At 42.4% G+C, this 17,885-nt stretch overlaps 2 protein-coding genes across 2 annotated transcripts; one reads left to right on the forward strand and one right to left on the reverse strand.

Annotated features, from left to right (window-relative positions):
- Nucleotides 1–726: 726 nt before the first annotated feature.
- On the forward strand, nt 727–4,683 carry LOC102706290. The gene is made up of 5 exons (XM_006655895.3): nt 727–1,156; nt 3,213–3,337; nt 3,413–3,504; nt 3,952–4,038; nt 4,195–4,683. Exons 1-5 carry the CDS (start codon nt 816–818, stop codon nt 4,303–4,305), a joined length of 756 nt encoding a protein of 251 aa, XP_006655958.1. The 5' UTR covers nt 727–815; the 3' UTR covers nt 4,306–4,683.
- A 10,441-nt stretch (nt 4,684–15,124) lies between these two features.
- LOC102715122 (acetylserotonin O-methyltransferase 1-like) lies at nt 15,125–17,209 on the reverse strand. Its single transcript, XM_015838041.2, has 2 exons — nt 16,194–17,209; nt 15,125–15,556 (listed from the first exon to the last, which is right to left on the reverse strand). The coding sequence occupies exons 1-2, from the start codon at nt 16,998–17,000 to the stop codon at nt 15,257–15,259; spliced, it is 1,107 nt and encodes a 368-aa protein (XP_015693527.1). The 5' UTR covers nt 17,001–17,209; the 3' UTR covers nt 15,125–15,256.
- Nucleotides 17,210–17,885: the final 676 nt, after the last annotated feature.

Here is a 17,885-nt window from a genome sequence, read left to right on the forward strand (position 1 = left end):
AAAGAAAATTTTATTGTATTAATGAAGAACCACACTTAACTCTACTTTTACACGTATCATTATAAGGGCACATACAAATGATTCTCATTGTTGTCTCTATTGCTGCATGCTCGCTACGTGGAAGAGAGACATGATAGGAGAGAGAAAAATGGTTGTTTTGCGTAGTTAGCAAAACATTGACTCTTGACATATAAAACGAAGAGATAGTCAGAAAATATGTTTTATACGTGTGTTGACTCTAATTAGAGGTGCTGATCAGATGAAATGTGAACGAAGAATTAATTAGCCTGTAATTATGAAGAGTCAGTTTGATTTCCTTTGAATAAGAATTTTTTTTCTACTGACGTAGATTGAGATAGAGCCTATAATAGGCTCTATCATTGAACATGTTTTAACAAGTTATAATGTACGTTTATATAACGAGTTAAAAAAAGTAAAAGTTGATTTGCGTGTAGTTAGAGCAGGTATAATCGCAGGCTATAAGTCAGCTATAAGCATATTTTAAAGAGATAAGAGAAAGAGAGAATAGATGTGAGCTACTAATTTGTAGCCAGTTGCACATGGATTTCACACAAAATATGTGTATGACATATGAGACCATGTATTAATGTTTTATAGGTAATTATTATATGAATTGACTATTAAATTGACTATAGATAAATTGGAGCCAGCATTAAACTTTCTTATGCAGCCCTCCACCTCGACGTCACTCCTTTCGTACGACCGGACCTTCATAAGAGAACCCCACCTGTTCGATCAACGCGAGCCTCAACCCTCCGCGCACGCCACCTGTTCGATCAATTGCGCCGCCGCCCATGAGCTTCCTGGCCGGCCGCCTCGCCGCCAAGGAGGGCGCCTACTTCCTCCAGGAGTCCAAGCACGCCGCCGGCCGCCTCGCGGGGAAGCTCCCCTCCCCCTCCCCCGCGCCCGGGCCAGCCGCGGCTCAGCCGTCCGCGTCGCCCGACGTGCTCCCGGAGATCCTCCGCCACTCCGTGCCCATCAGGGCGACGCCGCCCCCGGGGGAGCCCTCGCTCTCCGCGTCCTCCCGCTGGGCCCTCCCGCGGGGCGGCGCCGAGGCCGTCGGATTGTCCCCTGACGCGCTCAACCCGCTCCGCTCGTACGTCTCTCTCCCGCAGGCCACCTTCGGCCCCAAAAGGTATCTGTTTCTACCGACGATTCTTCTCCAGACTCCAATTATGTTGCTCGTCAGTTCAGAATTCTGGAGGCCGAGTATATGTTTGTTACGTGCTTGATTGGATTAATCTGTGTCTGATGAAGATCTGATCATGATCGCTCATGCCTCGTACACGAGTACGCAATTGTGCGTGGGTATGAGATTTCTTTTGGTGAATGCAATGTGAGTTTTTGATCGAGAAGTAATTCTTAGTATGTTTGGAATAGGGAAATCACCACCATTTTTTATTTTTTGAACTTTTAATTTTTTAATTTTCAAACTAAACCCTTCTAAAACTTATTTCCAGATATGAACCCTTTTCTTTGCCACGTTACCCCATTAGTGTGGCTAAATAACACTATCACGATATGAGTAGTTGGTGTGACAATATCCTTCTGCCGCGCCAGTCTGGCTGAAATAACACCGCCACAACAGCTTGACTGGTGTGGTAAAAAAGTTTAGATTTAGAAACATGTTTTGAGACTTCGAGAGGGTTTACACTAAAAAGGTTTAGAAAGTAATCAAGAAATAAATCACCATATACTAAGGGAGAGGGGTTTAGGAGCTTATGCTTTGAGGTAGATGATATGATTTTGGAGTGGCCAGTTCATAATGCTAAAGCTGATCAATTGATTGTCTGACATGTTCTCCCAACTTGATGAGCTGATTAGAACACTTACCAAAGTGAAAGAATGCTTCATACAATATGTCTTGCGAAAATTCCTCTTTAGTTAGTTCATTGAAATGAGTATTTTAACAACTGTACTTTTACCAGCAGTTCTTTTGAAAAATTGGAAGAAAGCCAGATATGATCCCAGAAGTAAGTCTTATCCCCACACGCCACTACTCACCCCACACTTCACACACCATCCTTACAGAATGCCTTTTGCTTTTCTTCAAAAACTCTAGAATGCAGAGCCACCATCTCTGTGTATGCTGGACGACTGTCACTGTCTAGAAACTTAGCCCCAAAGATGTCTACTTTGCTTATAGCATTTCATCGTTTTCGATTTCAAAGAGAATCTGTTCAGGGGACTATTATTCATAAATCATAAATCTGAAATACCAAACATCATATTTTTGCAATTACCCCCTTCTTGTTGCCACTTGCATCTCTCCTTGGGGAAACCACAACTAAGTCAAAATAGGAGAAAAAGAAAAAGAAAAATAGTGACTAAGATCATGCTTGACCACATTGCGCCTCCAGCATTGTTTCTACCCCAATCTTGCTGGTTCGATGCCAACAGTCTGCACTGCTCCATCTTCTCAAGTCCAAGGAACCTCAACTAATTCATGAATAACCACAACCCCATCGACTATATATCCACCTGGCGCAAAGGATATCTGGTGAGCGTCGTCAACAACTATGAGCTACGTTCCCAGTGAAGTCTTGTGGTTAAGGTTTTGGTGATGAACTTAAACTTCAATTGAGAAGTCAAATATGTCTGTATTGCTTGATCTTTGTCTACACCATAGGTATTAAGTTGACTTTTGCTAAGGGTCATCACTGTCCTAGGACGACAGTCCAACAACGGAAGCTTCACCCCTGCTTTGTTTCATCTGCACCCTTAGGAATGAGAGTGATCATCATTTATTCATCTGTGTGTAGAGCCCTCATGTTTTTTTTCTCTCTCTCCATATGTGCAGATGCAAACATTTTATGTTCTTTTAGGGATTCTATTGATTACAAGGACGTTACTGCTGCAAGTATGTTAGTGAACAATAAATTTCTAACCGCTTAATCTTTCATTGTAATTAAATTTTGTGGAGTAGTGAACTAATCTTCTAATTGGAGCTTCTTGCAAAAGAAAAACGTGGCAAAACAAACCGGGTTTTTATTTTAAGCATCTCTTTAAGCACCCCCGTTGGAGATGGCCTAATGATTTTCCTGTGTTTAATTGCTGATCCAGTGTTTCCTATGTTTTCAGACTCCCAGAAATTCCGAAATTCCATGCATTATCAAGCTTATGCAGAAAAACAGAACTTGGTGATGTATTTTCTTTCTTTTTACCGTGCTTATTGTGGTGCTTGTTTGCAGATGGGAGCTTCCGAGTGAGCAACCTAACTACTCTGCCTCAACAGCCAATGAGCGGCGGCGTGATAGGCACCCACCTCCCATGGACCCCGAAAAGTTGAAGGCTGTAGTTGCTGGATATTCTCAGAGTATATTCTGGCCTCAAAACATTAATCTGCTGTAGTCTGTCTTCGATGAGTTGTTCTAACTTCTAACTTGCACAGTTGGGAAGGCATTTGTTGCTGCAACTATATTGGTGTTTGGAGGAGCAACTGCTGTCCTATTATACACAGCAGATAAGCTGCAGTTGCATTCGGTAAGTCAAAAGGGCTACCTTCAAGCGAACAGTTAAGTCAAATAAATTTATGATATTCACCGCCTTCTGAAGAAAAGAAAAATTTGCTAGCGAATTCAAACTGTAGTTTCCAATGCTAAGTTTGTGGCTACTGGCTAGGTTTGTGCAGTATATACTTGTCATATAATAATTGCTCTGCTCCTAGTGGCTCGTATTCTTTGATCGTGCTGGAGTGACTAAAATCTTTACAACCAAGGTAGAGATGAGGGTAACCTTAAGGATACAAAGGGGTTCAGTTCAATGAAAATATCCAGGAAACCGGAATGTTGATATTGTTTTATGCAATGAGAATTAACTTTTGTTCTTTGTTATGTTGGTGTAGATGATAATTTACACTGTTATGCGTACATGAAACACATAATAAATTATATATTTCTACTAACAATATGCATCGACATCTCCTTTTAGGTAAATGATGTCAGAACTAAAGGAAGAGATGCAGTGCAACCACGAGCCGATATGATCAAAGAACAAATAGCTCCGTTGAGAAGCTGGGTAACATAGAATTCTTTACCTACCGTACTTTTCCTTTCTGCCTACATACTTGCTCTTCTATTTATCTCTCAGCGTTAATCCTTTTCTTTTTTTTCCCTTTTGGCTGGGTAACAAATACCATTTTGTCGTCCACCTTTTCCCATTCTGAAACTATAGGCCGAAGAGATGTCCCGAAAATGGCATTTTGAAGGAGATAAAGATGCCAAGGAGAAGTCCATCATTAGAGAGCTTTCAAGAGCACTTGGCTCTAGGACACCACCAAATTGATCAAACATCATCGGCCGCATCTTGTTGTTGATAAGTTCATCATCATCAAGTTCTTTGCTTATATGCCCATGTATATGTTTGTTATATATAAGCCTATAGTAATGAGATCCCTATGTAATGTCATATTGAATAAGAGAATTTGTTACATCCCCTTGTGATCCGTGTAAAAGACTGCGGTTTCAGATTTGGGCTCTGATAGAGTTGACAACAGCTTCTGTTATGTAAACAGAATCATCACAGCACAGCGTCTGCTGCAGCCTGCAGCAATCCATGCGATCTCTTAGCTGTCATTCACATCATTTGGTGTAACAACAATATATGCGAACTTTCATGTCTTCAATGTAGGGCACCTTTGGGGGAGTTTTAGATTCTAAGAAAAAGCTGTTTGATAGCCAGCTTCTAATAATCTGAAAAATACTCTGAAACCTAGTTTGAAACCTAGTTTCTGACTTCTTAATTTATGTTTTAGAATTAATAACTACAGATTCTCAGAAGCTATGGAGCGTTTGGGACAACTTCTGACAGAAGCAATTTTTGAGAAAAGTTGCAGCTGAGAGAAGCTCTCCCAAACAGGCCAGTACTCTCTCTCTCTCTCTCTCTATATATATATAAGTTTGGGTCTCCTTGAAAACACCGATTTTTTTGACAAATTGGCCCTTTTCACAAACTTTTCTTAAAAATAGGCCCTGACCAAAACTTAAAACCAAAAATAGGCCTTTAGGTTAGTGCCAGTGCGCCTGGCGCTGAGAGAATGAAAGGTAGCGTCACTGTCATTGGCGCGGAACACCTGCCTACATGGACGCCGAGTAGGGTGACTAGCTGACGTGGCCAGGATATTAGCGTCAACGGCCTTAGTGCTGAGCCCTCAAGGCCAGCGTCAGTTACATTAGCGCTGACCTTCGGCACTTAGGCGTTTGCCGCAAGCCGCACCCCTTGGACACGTTTTGGAAGCATGTGGATCAAGGCGCTGACATGCCAACTCTCAGTGCCGAGTATATTGGCGTTGAGATTGGACTTAGAATTTGAGGGATGCGGCGCCCCCCGAGTGCGTATTGAAAATGACCGTTTTGAAGTGCTGAGCTGGCTAGGCTCAGTGAGGTGGGACCTAACTGTTTGTGGCAAGTCCCACCCCGAGCGCATACTGGAAAGTGGCGCTGATATTGGCCGCCTCCAGGGAGGTCAGCGCCATGTGATTTGGCGCGGAGGTATGGCATAGCAGCGCCATTTATCTTGGCGCTGAGTGTCCTACATTACCAATGTTTCAACTGAGTCCGCCTCTGTCCCACCACATACATATCTAATCTCAATGCAACATTTATCAAAAAATCACAGGCATACACCATTTATCCATATGTCAATCTCAATACAATAATATACATGAAGTCATTCAGACATTGATCCACCAAGTCATTCAACCAAAAATCCAACCACAGCCAACCATCGAACAATCGATCAATACCATTCATACATTGATCCATAAACAGTGCATCAAACCTTACATCAAGTGCATTCATCTGTGGTAGTCCATACAAAGCAGTCGAAAACGTAGGAGTCCATACATAGGGGTCCCACAGTAGTTCTCGCACAAAAGACCCTAACAGTTAACAGTCCCTAAACATGAATCCACCAGCACTACTTACCTTTTCCTACCCCTAATTCGCGGCCCATCCGAAGTGTACCTCCAGTCCTGGGCAGGCACTCGCTTGCGTCGTGGTCGAGATGGGCCTGCCTGTGACGAAGGGCCAGACTGTGATGGCTGAGGGGCGTCCTCTAGCTGCAATTGACCGAGCTCGACTATCTCCTCTTCATCCTCCTCCTCGCCGTCGTCGTCCTTCTCTTCGTCCTCCTCATGTTCCCCTACCTCCTCCTCCTCTCCCTCTACCTCTGCTCCCTCTTCATCCTCTCCATGGTCTTCCTCCTACCGTTGACCTGGCTGAACGGCGTCAGCTGTCCTACAACCCAAGCGTGCCGCCATCTTACGACAACGCTGTCGTAGACTCTGCACCAAAAGGAAGAGTTGAATACCGGTTGTATTGGCAACTATAAATAACAAGGGGTTTCAATTAAGACCCGTAGGGCATTGCGGAGGGTGCTGTTCTCTCCCTCGGACCCAGGTGGTGTGCCAAGCGCCACTCCCGCTTCGTTGACGGTCCTTAGAAGCTCTCATGCTTGCAGGGTAGAAATGAGGACAACAAATACTAGAGGACATGTATTAACGTCTAAGATATTGCAAGCACTAACCACTCCATCACGGACTGGTCCCGCCTCGATCGTATGACCTACGCGTGTGTGCGTGGCGTACTCGTTCGGCTCCTCCACGTCCTCCGGATCGTCAGCTATGTCTGCTAATGTTACATTGTTCTTTTTCCCCTACATTCACATTTATCTCAGGGTGAGCTTGCTGTCTTCCGGCATAAATGCATCTCTATTCTCTTCATTACAATACCAGGGGAACCATTGCTCCGACTTTCATTAAGATCTAACATTTCTCTTTTCAATTCTTACCCATCTTCCTTCCAAGCAAACATCTCTAGAGATTTGGATTGTGACCCTAAGAGTATATCAACGTATGTTTCCCATTCCACCTCTTTATGTGACATGACACCGGCATCCACACCTTATCTTCCTTGCATACCAATCGAGTCATCACTCCAACCCAATTCATCTTTGGTTCAGACTATTAACTCCTCTAAAGTGGGTTTGCCGCGAAACACTAATTGCCTAACTGACATTCCTTCAAACTTGCTTCCACCACTACTTTCATCTACCACACAACCACTGAAATGATGTCGGACCAATCTATCCATCTACAATATGTAACAAAGAAAATGAACAATTTTATTTCAATACAAATGCTATGCCAATCCCAATATAAATAGAGTTGTACTATTTTTGTACCAGAAGATTTTACTTACAAGTACACTTACATATGCCTATAATTTGCCTTACACAAATATTTTATTTTGGGTTAAAAACAAAAACCCTAAACCCTCGAACCGTAACCATGAAATTGTAGCTTTTGAACAACCACAATCAAACCCTACCATTTAATCCCAAACAATCAAAAAAATAATTAAGGCTCAAATCATGCATCAAAACCATAGCAATCAAACCATATCTTTCAAACCCTACCAATCAAACCATAGCTTTCAAACCCTACCAATCAAACCTTAACAATAAAATCAAACCAATCAAACCCTAGCCATCAATCCATCACTCAAACCTAGCTTTTAAACCCTACCAATCAAACCCTAAAAATTAAATCAAACCCTAGCCATCAATCCGTCACTCAAACCCTAACTTTTAAACCCTACCAATCAAACCCTAATACTAAAATCAAACAAATCAAACCCTAGCCATCAATCCATCACTCAAACCCTTGGCATCAATCCTCCCACAATACATCCACAGCCACCGATTTAAAGTTCATCTTTCACCCAAATATGGAACACCCAAACATATGCCAAATCTATAGAAAAATTGGTCCAAACAAAGGGTTTTTCGAGGAGTTTACCTCTACAATCGATCCCTAAGCCACTCCCTACGAAATGCCCTTGCTTTTCGGTGGTTTTGGCCTCAATTTGGAGAGGGCGGCGAGAGAACTCGTCGGCGTGTGCAAGAACAAACAGAGAAGAGCAGGAGAAGAGAGGAGGAAGAAGGCTGGGTCAGCCCCGGCCGCCTGCTAACTGCCGGAGGTCAGCGCCAACATGCCTGGCGCTAACCTTGTCGCCTCAGCACCAATGCCTTCGGTGCTGAACACCTGCCACGTCGGCTGCTCGCGGGAGTCGCCCTCCACGCTGGCAAGCATTCAACACCGAAGACCTTGGCGCTATGCCTCATATCTCAGCGCCATCTACTGTGGCAGTGACCCTGGAGCCTATTTTTGGTTGAAGTTTCTGCTAGGGACCAAAGTTAAAATAAGTTTGCTTAAGGGTCAATTTGTCAAAATTTCAGTGAAAACAGAGGGCTTCCAACTTCTCCACTGTATGAACCAATCAAAGCAATTAAACAGAGTCCTATATTTTGCATCTCTTATATCTTATCAGAAAAGTAGCATTCATTTAAAAAATCTGTGGGATCAACCAACTTTCTCATGCTTTTGTTGAATTGGGACGCATTCAAATTCTTCCATCTCAATGAAATTTGGTTGGCCTTTCAGCCGACCCGACTAAATTTTTTTTGAGCACACTGGAGATTGTAAGAGAACTCCAAACAAATAACATGGTTTTATCCACCAAGGTCTACCAAGGGTTTAAAACATACAATTCTCGCAAAACACATATTTATGCAAAGAACAAATTCCCCAACACAGTAGTGTGACAAAATATGGCTTGCAAAGTTACGCCTAAGTGCTGAACTAGGCTAATGTTTGTTTTGTGAGTTGTGATGAACTTAAAGGGTTTAAGCTATATGAAAACAGCAAAATATCCAAATGAATGGTTTTTAATCGAAGATTATACTATCCAGCTTTACAATAAAGCCCATATAAAGATCATAGGTGAGTTCTGATGCATACTCCAGGGACAAAGCGAAAGAAAGTAAGGGCTTGTTTAGTTCCCAAAAAACTTTTTCCAAAAACGTCACATCGAATCTTTGAACACTTAAATGGAGCAATAAATATAGATGAAAAAACTAATTGCACAGTTCGGGAGAAATCGTGAGATAAATCTTTTGAGCCTAATTAGTCTATGCTTGGCCATAAGTGCTACGGTAACCCACATATGCTAATGACAGATTAACTAACCCCAAAAGATTCATCTCGCGGTTTCCAGACGAGCTATTGAATTCTTTTTTTTATTCGTGTCCAAAAACTCATTCCGACATCCGGTCAAACATTCGATGTGACACAAAGAAATTTTCTTTTCGCGAACTAAACGTGCCCTAAAATCAAGAATTAAGGGAAATTTGTATGATTGCAGGGACTACCATCCTTCTCAGTGAACTTTGCAAACATGCAAGTACATAATATTTGTGAAGTTTTGGGAGAAACAACCACACCATATCCATGTGTTGCCTACGTGTTATATATAGCCAGAAGAGTCCTGGCCGTGGCGATTACAAGATGCTAACCTCTCTGGCAAGTTTACAGATATATATATAGTTACAAGCGATAATATCCAAGCTACCTGTAACAGCCTATTAGATAAGAACTAACGTACCGTCACATGTGCACGCAATAGCTTGTTCTATCTGGACTGCATGTGTGCGCATACAACTGAATATCTCCAACACCCTCTCTCAATCACAGCCCTACTAGTTGAGATTGTTTCTGAAATTTTGCTAAAGTCTTGCTGACAGCGGCTTTGTAAATCCGTCTGCGACCTGATCATCGGAAGACACAAAATAAATCTCTAAAAGTTTGTGACTTACTCTTTCTCTGACGAAGTGATAATCAACTTCTATATGCTTTGTTTTGGCATGAAATATCGGGTTAGCTAAAAGATATTTGGCACCTAAATTGTCACACCAGATCTTTGCTGCTTGAGGGCATTTTATGCCTAATTCTGCGAGCAAAGTTTTTACCCATATAATCTCTGTTGTTGCATTAGCTATAGCTTTGTATTCTGATTCCGTACTTGATAAGAACACAGTAGGATGTTTCCTTGCACTCCAAGACACTAGATTTGAACCTAAAAAGATTGCAAATCCACCAGTTGATCTCCTGTCATCTATGCTACCAGCCTAATCGGCATAAGAAAAACCACTAACAAGAGTAGACACTGACTTATGTATTTCTAGTCCTATCTTCGTACATTGCTTAATATAACTTTGCTAGGGACTCTATTAATGAGATAAATGACAGCTTGGAAGGCCTCATCCCATAATTTAAGAGGCACAGAGGCATGAGACAACAAAGACAATCCTACCTCCACTATATGCCGATGCTTTCGTTTTGCCGCCCCATTTTGTTGATGAGTATGAGGACATGAGACATGATGAACTATGCCAATCTTAGTAAAAAAAGGAGTTTTATGGACTGATATTCACCTCTTCAGTTGGTTTACATCGATAATTTTTTTTCTACCAAACAATCTTTCTACCATAACTTGGAACTCCTGGAATTTTTCGAAGACTTGGGATTTATATTGTAGAAAATAAACCCAACTAAATTTGCTAAAATCGTCGATAAAACTCACATAGTACTTCTTTCTCCCTACAGACACAGGAGCAGGACCCCATACATAGGAGAATATGAGTTCTAAGGGATATTTAGAAATACTTGTGGACACATGAAAAGGTAACTGATCACTCTTTGCTTGTTGACAAGCATTACAAACCAACTGACTCGAAAAATCTGAACATGGAAGATGGTGATTATTAACTACTTGTTTAACTATTGAGGATGAGGGATGACCGAGACGACTGTGCCACCGTGCTAGAGAGAGTTTTTCAGCATTGCAGGCTTGCTTCAATGATGTTTTTGGTATGGGGTAGATCCTGCGCCATGATCTCCCGCTAAGCAGAGTTCTCCTGGTGGTTTGATCCTTGATAGAAAAATAATCACGATGAAGTTCAAGAAAAGAAGAGTTATGAGAAACAAGGCGATGCACAGAAACCAATTTTTTCTTAGCTTGGGGAACATATAGAACATTATTTAAATGAATTTTGTGATTATTTGGTGTAAGAACAATAGTGGAACCAATGTGACTTATATCCATACTTGCTCCACTAGCTGTGTGGATTTGATCTCCTCCTTCGTACTTTTGTTTCACATTGAGTTTGTCTAATTCACCGGTCATATGCACCGGTGTTAATATACCAATTGGTATTAAATCCGTATCCTGAGCCTGTAACTGCAGATGCAACATGTTTAGGATTAGATACATAATCTTCTTCATACCTATGCCAGCATTCGATCAGCTGCAGTATGCATGCCCTCTCTTGAAGCTGCAGACTTGACATGTGGGACACAACGATCTGTGTTTGGCGTGCGCTCATGCCCGGCCACGACCGCCGGAGTTGCCGCCGAAATTGTTCCCGCCGCCATGGCCTCTACCGCGCGATGAGTTGCTTCGACCGCCATGCATTATGTCCTCCAGAGCCACTGTTGCGACTCGCTGAGTTGACGACGCCCGCCTCCTATGTCGTGGCCGCCATTAATTCTAGAGTGATCGGCGCGTCTCATAATTGATTGATCGGAGTTGGGAGTATAATTCTCCCAGCGTGATTGAACAGCTGAAGTCCTGACCAAGCCCGGTGATGATATATTGAAGAAGGTCCCCATCATCTAGCGAGCGCTCGGCCACCAGCTGTCATCTTAATTATCTCGCAAGGATTTCTTCTTAATTAGCGAAATATTCTGAAATTAACATGTTACCCTTTCTTAGGTTGTGGTGAGAGCAACCCGAGTATTGATCGATCAATAATCCCGGCCCCATGCTTCCTTCTGCGGCTGTTTCCCATGCATGTAGCGACTTGCAGCAGGACATCCCTTGTCAGAGATGAAAGGAGGTACCCAATTAAGAACCTGTTTGGTCTTGAGCCTCCCAGTGTCTTCATATGCAGGATTCTGTTGTCTAATCTGCTTTTCATCAACAGTGACAACAATTTCTGCATCTGGCTTCTTTGTTGCTCCCGTCTAATGCCCCTGGAGGTGTGCTCCCCCTTCCAAAGCGTGTGGTTTTCTGATATAGGATGACCATGGAGAGGATTGCTTGCATGCGCTTGAGGGATCATTTGGAAGAGATGGGAAAAAACCCTAGGAAATACTCCCCTAGGAGGTTTTTTGAGGTGACATGTGCTCCCCCTCCATTTCATTCGGAGAGATTTCCTAGCCAGGAAGATTTCCATGCCATCGTTTGGAAACAAGAGAAATTCCTAGCCCACCCACTTGCATGCACGTACATATCATAGACTGGCTCATCGTTTGGAAGCCCTTGACATATCAAACTATTTTTTAGAAACATAATAAAATAATAAAATAAAGAAAATTTCCAGAAAAAACTGAAACATTCAAAAAATAATATATGTAAAATTTAGAAAAATGGAATGATCCTTGCATAGACACATGTAGAACTATAACCATATTGCATCTCTTATAATCAATCTACCAAGATGAAAAATTTAATCTCAAATTTGCGTAATAAGTATACAAATAGTGATACTTCGACAATTGGCCACTAATACAAGTTGATAGGACGGAGCATGCAAGTTTGCCCGAGCTCTGTTTGGAACCTTGGGGAAAATATTGATGATACTGCTATCAAAGTCTCAAAAGTCAAATTCTAGTATATTTATGACATCCATTCATCCACACATGCATATATAATCATATCCATACAAGATCACAGAGTCTTGAACCTCCCAGATGTTTTCCATGGACAAATACTTGTACAGCTGCAAACATGAGAGCGTTAGAAACGATTCAATGTTCAATGTTCAATGCTATAGTAAACTAGCTGCAGTGCATATGATTGGCTTAAACATGTATTTGCAAGATTAGATTAAACTAACTCCTATATAAACTAAATGCACTTTGCACTGAGTGAACTTTAGCTATTAATTTGATAAGATATGTCTGAATTCCAACAAATGAAACCACTAGCAATTTTATTTAAAAGCGGTACATTATGATTCCTATTAGCTCAGAATTCGCTAAAGTCCAATAACCTCTCCCTGAAACATTCTGCCACATTTGTCTATGGAGTTCTCAACAATTTCATCCATCTTTAAATGCAAGAAATCCATTATATGAGGAGATCTTATAAATAACTACATATCCATGACAAGATTACCTGTTTGCAGAAAAGTAAGTTATGCAATTAACAGCCTGCAAAATTTGCAGATATGTATACAATGCATGAGGGAAATTAACCAAGAAATTTGTTGGTGAGACACCATCGATCTATTAATTCTCCACTGCTGATGTTGTTTTAGTAGATGGATTGAGTTGGTGTCCCATACATTTTTTCTTTGGTGTGACTCATCCAAATCGAGTGTTCAGTTAGGCAAATCAAGATGGTGGCTGTTTTAGTGATGTGCAATCATCTGTATCTGAAGTGTGAAGCATAGCACGACTGCAGGCAACCTACATGGCTAGCTACATCGACTTGTACCTACAACTGCATTATATTAAGACTGCTTAAGTTTTTCTTGTTTGAAATTAAGAGCCTGATCAATTAACTTGTGCATGCATGACAATTCTAAGCAGAGCACGGTTGCAGGCGACATAAACAATCGTATTGATTAGCAGTATATGCATGTTGAATTCACACAGGTTTACTCCTAATTCACACGTACGGGATAAAATTCATACAATAATGAACTAATAGTAAAATTCAAGGATAAAATTCACACAGGATAAAATTGTACATAATAATGAACTATTAGTAAAATAAAATAAATCCTAATCCTAATTCGCATATATATTAGTAAAATAAAATATATCGCCATCAAATTTGTTTTTGTTCCTACAAATTGTTATGAAGTTTGCCTCTATTACTTATAGACCAGTAAGTTCCTCAATTGCCATCACAGTCGCTTGTTTCTAACACAGGATTGATCACCTCTGTGCCTAATTATCAGATTACTGGTATCAAGGATGCCGAGCAAAGAATCTTTTCGGAACAGATCTCTGGTTCAGTAGAGCAATCAATGGGACAAGCAAAAGGGGCAGGTGTGCATGCGATGGAGGGAAGGGCACATGTTGAAGGTATTTGGAGCCACATATTGACAAATTCAAAAGGCAAATTACCAGTAGAAGTAGCACACAAAAGCTTGCTTTGCTGTGAGTCAATGTGTTGTTCGCCAAATCAACATTACTAAATCAAGAACTGGAACATAACCTAGACCACAACACTAACCAAAACACTAGGAGGAAAAGGAGAAGAAAGAAGAATGGACTAACCTCAGATCTCAAAGAGGAAGGCGAAGAGGTCTTGCGAAGGGAGGCGACGTCTCGTGGGGAGGCTCTTGGTCGGCGGTCTCGAGAGGGCAGGAGGCGACAATCTCGAGCAGGAGGAGGATGCGGCCTTGCGAGCAGGCGTCGACGTCAGCGTCCTAACGAGAGGAAGGAGGCGGTGGCGGCGGTGGCGTGACCCCGTGCGAGAGAAAGGAGACACATGACTCCTAGTTGCATGCACGGGAGGAAAAAAAATTCCTGGCCTCGTGAGGCCGGGATATTTTCATGTGGAACTGACGTAGATCAGATTATGGTAGAAGGATCAATGCTCTGATACGATGTGAAGTTTTGGGAGAAACAACCACACCGTATCCATGTGTTGTCTACGTGTTATCTATAGCCAAAAGAGCCCTGGCCGTGGCTATCAAAAGATACTAACCTTTATGGTAAAGTTTACAGATATATGGTCACACGCAATAATATCAAAGCTACCTGTAACAACTTATTAGGGGCTATTCGTTTTAAAGGATTTGCATACTGTAGTAGCGTTCATTTCAAAGGAATGCACCCAAGGAAAAGTATAGGAAAATTTCCTATCTCTCCACTATTGGGGGCAAAACATAGGAAAAAAATAATCCACTCTAACCTCATTTTCACAATGCTAGAGGAAAAATTCGTATGTTTCTTAATCCTATAGATTTATACATGCATTCATATCCTATTCCTATATTTTCCTATTGAAATCATACTAACCGAATAAGCCCTAGATAAGAACCGATGTATCGTCACATGTGCATGCAATAGCTTGTTCTATCTGGACTGCATGTGTGCGCATGCAACTGAATATCTTCAACAATATTTAAGTACTCGAGGTAACTTTGCAAACAAGCAAGTAGAATATATTAAGAACCAAACATGTGCTCACAACCTTTCAAAGAAACACCATCAAGCAACATCAATGTCTGCATTGATGCATAAACAGTCTGAGAACACATGATATATATGATTCGGCAAACAGAGTCCGGAGGATGCATGATACATACATGTATCAATCAGCTGTCTGTCCATGCTGACCCTCCTTTATTCATAGAAAAACAAAACCTCAATTATTCATGGAAAAACCTCGATGATCGACTGATAACCTAATATCGGCATGATCCTGTAATCACTGAATCCGGCCTCCAAGAAGATCTTCCGCCATTCGTGCTCATCTCGCTCTATCCCATCGACGCTCATCACGTACATGTCGTACAACACCTGCGTCTCTCTGATCGCGACGTCATTTGCTCCCTGCCCGACCACAACGTTTATGATTACCACCTTTCCTCCGGCGTCTCGTGTTGCGATCGCCTTCTTGCACTGGCGAAGCATCTTCACACAGTCCTCGTCGCTCCAGCAATCCAAAACATTCTGAAACATATATAGACGTATTACACGAAAACAATATGTGTAGTACTTGTTGGGCTTTCATTACGGTTCTTCAATTCTAAGTGGTAAATGAGAGATCAAATACCATAATTTTTAGTGTTAATGTATATCCTTTCGAGAAGCAACGTGGTGCTCTCTAATGGTAGTATTATACTATCAACCTAATCGATCTGGACCGTTGTGTTATAAGAGTATTTGGGTACTTGACTAACTCAATGGTTAGTCGTAATACCAAATATTGGTAAGTATGATTTTATGAAGAGGTTTTACCCATTCATCATATATCCCGCAAGCACTCAATGACGCATACTTGTCCACGCGCACTAATGTATGATTTTACCTGGCCCTTTGAATCATTTTTTTGACAATAATAGACATCCATATTTTTGCTGTCGTCGAGTGAGGTGGTAGTATAAATAAATCTAAACCATTCAATAAAAATTAACCAACGTTTTAGATTCATTTCTACCTCCCGTAGAAAACAACATAGAGGACTCATCCCTTTAAATACCTTCCTGTTTTCATATATGTTTAAGTAATTAATGCAGATTTACGTTTGAAGAAATTAATTGTGGATATATATCTCCTCGAGGGTCTTGAAAAACCTCAATAATTGTACCTTGAGTAAAGCAGCTTGAGCGGGTGGAACGGACTCGAACGCGTCGCCGGCGACGAACTGCACCGAACCGTCGTCAGGCGCCTCGCTGATCACCTGCTGGAGGTCCATCACGGTGCACTTGACGTGTGGGAATGCCCTGGCGATGGCGACGGCGGCCGTGCCGTACCCGCCGCCGACGTCGACCAGCGAGGTGAGGCCGCGGAAGACGTCGCCGCCGCGCCCTCGCAGGGCGACGTCCATTACCAAGGTGGTGTCGGCGGCGGAGGCCTTGTTCAGGACGGTGTTGTAGGCGCCGTCTTCCCTGGCCAGCTCCCACGGCGAGGTGACGCCGTGCGCCATCTTGAACAGCGTCCCGCCGGCCCCGCTCTTGTCCCTGAACCACTCTTCCAGCTTGAAGAACATGGCGAACCCGGCCTCCGGTCGCGGGTTCAGCATCGCCGACATGGCCGAGCTCGGCCTGTCGCCGACGAGGAGGCGGGACGCCGGCGTGAGCGAGTACACGGTCTCAGCGCTACCAGCATCGTCATTACCTGCAGTGGCGCCGGAGACGGCGACGAAGATGCCGGAGACGGCGAGCGCGCGCATGAGCCGGCGGAGGTAGGGTAGCCTGGACGGGTGGAGGCCGGTCTCGTCGAGGAGGGCGGCGGCCGTGGCGGCGCCGCCGAGGCGGTGGAGCGCGGCGGGGATGGCGAGGCCGCAGGCGCAGCGGAGGGCCTGCGACTTGAGCGAGCTCATGAAGTGGTGGAGGACCTGAGCACTGCCATGCAGCAAGTCCTCGGTATTGAGCTCGTCCTGGCCTTGCGACATGTCCCTTTCTTCTCTGTTGAATTAGCTACTACTCTTGTGTACTTTTAATTACTCTTTCTTCTTTTTTATATCAATTTAAGTGCACTTGTTTCTTCCATGCAGCTAGCGTGTGTACGTTTGTGTGTCTCCATTGAAGTGACTATGGACTTGCACAACGAACCAAGTATTTAATTTATAGGTGACCTTTAGGTTGGGTGAGGGCATGCATATGTTAGAATGGGTTCAAAAACTTAGGTGGTGTTTAGAGTGAGGAAATTTTTTGAAGAAGTGTCACGTCAAATGTTTGATCGGATGTCGGAAGGGATTTTTGGACATAAATGAAAAAACGAATTTCACGGCTAGCCTAGAAACTGCGAGACGAATCTTTTGAGCCTAATTAATCCGTCATTAGCACATGTTGGTTACTGTAGCATTTATGGCTAATCATGGGCTAATTAGGCTCAAAAGATTCGTCTCAAGATTTCTTTCATAACTGTGTAATTAGTTTTTTGGTTCATCTACGTTTAATGCTTTATTTAGATGTCCAAAAATTCGATGTGATGTTTTTGGAAAAAAATTGGGAACTAAACATGGCCTTAAATTTTAAAATGTAATGTGTGTGTAATAGCCCGTTCATAAATGCAATGCACCAACCTAGCTATTATACATGTGTAATACCCTAGCCCATTGGTACTGTTTCACCCTATATTGTTTCTTGTTCTAGTTCAGTTTGTTAGGTCTAAAAGATCGGTAGGTGGCATTAATCCTACATGAAAAGTTTACATATGTTTGGGCTAGCTTATATATCCAGTTTACTCCAAACATAGTACCTCTAGTTAACCCCTTTACATGCAGTGAGGGCGAAAGCATAAGTTAAGTGCTATATGAACGTGATCCCACTCACTG

The sequence above is a fragment of the Oryza brachyantha genome, chromosome 6, assembly GCF_000231095.2.
Source record: "Oryza brachyantha chromosome 6, ObraRS2, whole genome shotgun sequence".
In the NCBI taxonomy this organism is placed as follows: domain Eukaryota; kingdom Viridiplantae; phylum Streptophyta; class Magnoliopsida; order Poales; family Poaceae; genus Oryza; species Oryza brachyantha.

Excerpts from the sequence above, each read along its gene's own strand:
- LOC102715122 (XM_015838041.2), bottom strand. The coding sequence starts at position 17,000 with ATGTCGCAAGGCCAGGACGAGCTCAATACCGAGGACTTGCTGCATGGC. Across the intron at positions 15,557-16,193 it reads CTCAAGCTGCTTTACTCAAG|AATGTTTTGGATTGCTGGAG; the intron begins GTACAATTATTG and ends TATATGTTTCAG.
- LOC102706290 (XM_006655895.3), top strand. The coding sequence starts at position 816 with ATGAGCTTCCTGGCCGGCCGCCTCGCCGCCAAGGAGGGCGCCTACTTC. Across the intron at positions 1,157-3,212 it reads GCCACCTTCGGCCCCAAAAG|ATGGGAGCTTCCGAGTGAGC; the intron begins GTATCTGTTTCT and ends GCTTGTTTGCAG. Across the intron at positions 3,338-3,412 it reads AGTTGCTGGATATTCTCAGA|TTGGGAAGGCATTTGTTGCT; the intron begins GTATATTCTGGC and ends TAACTTGCACAG.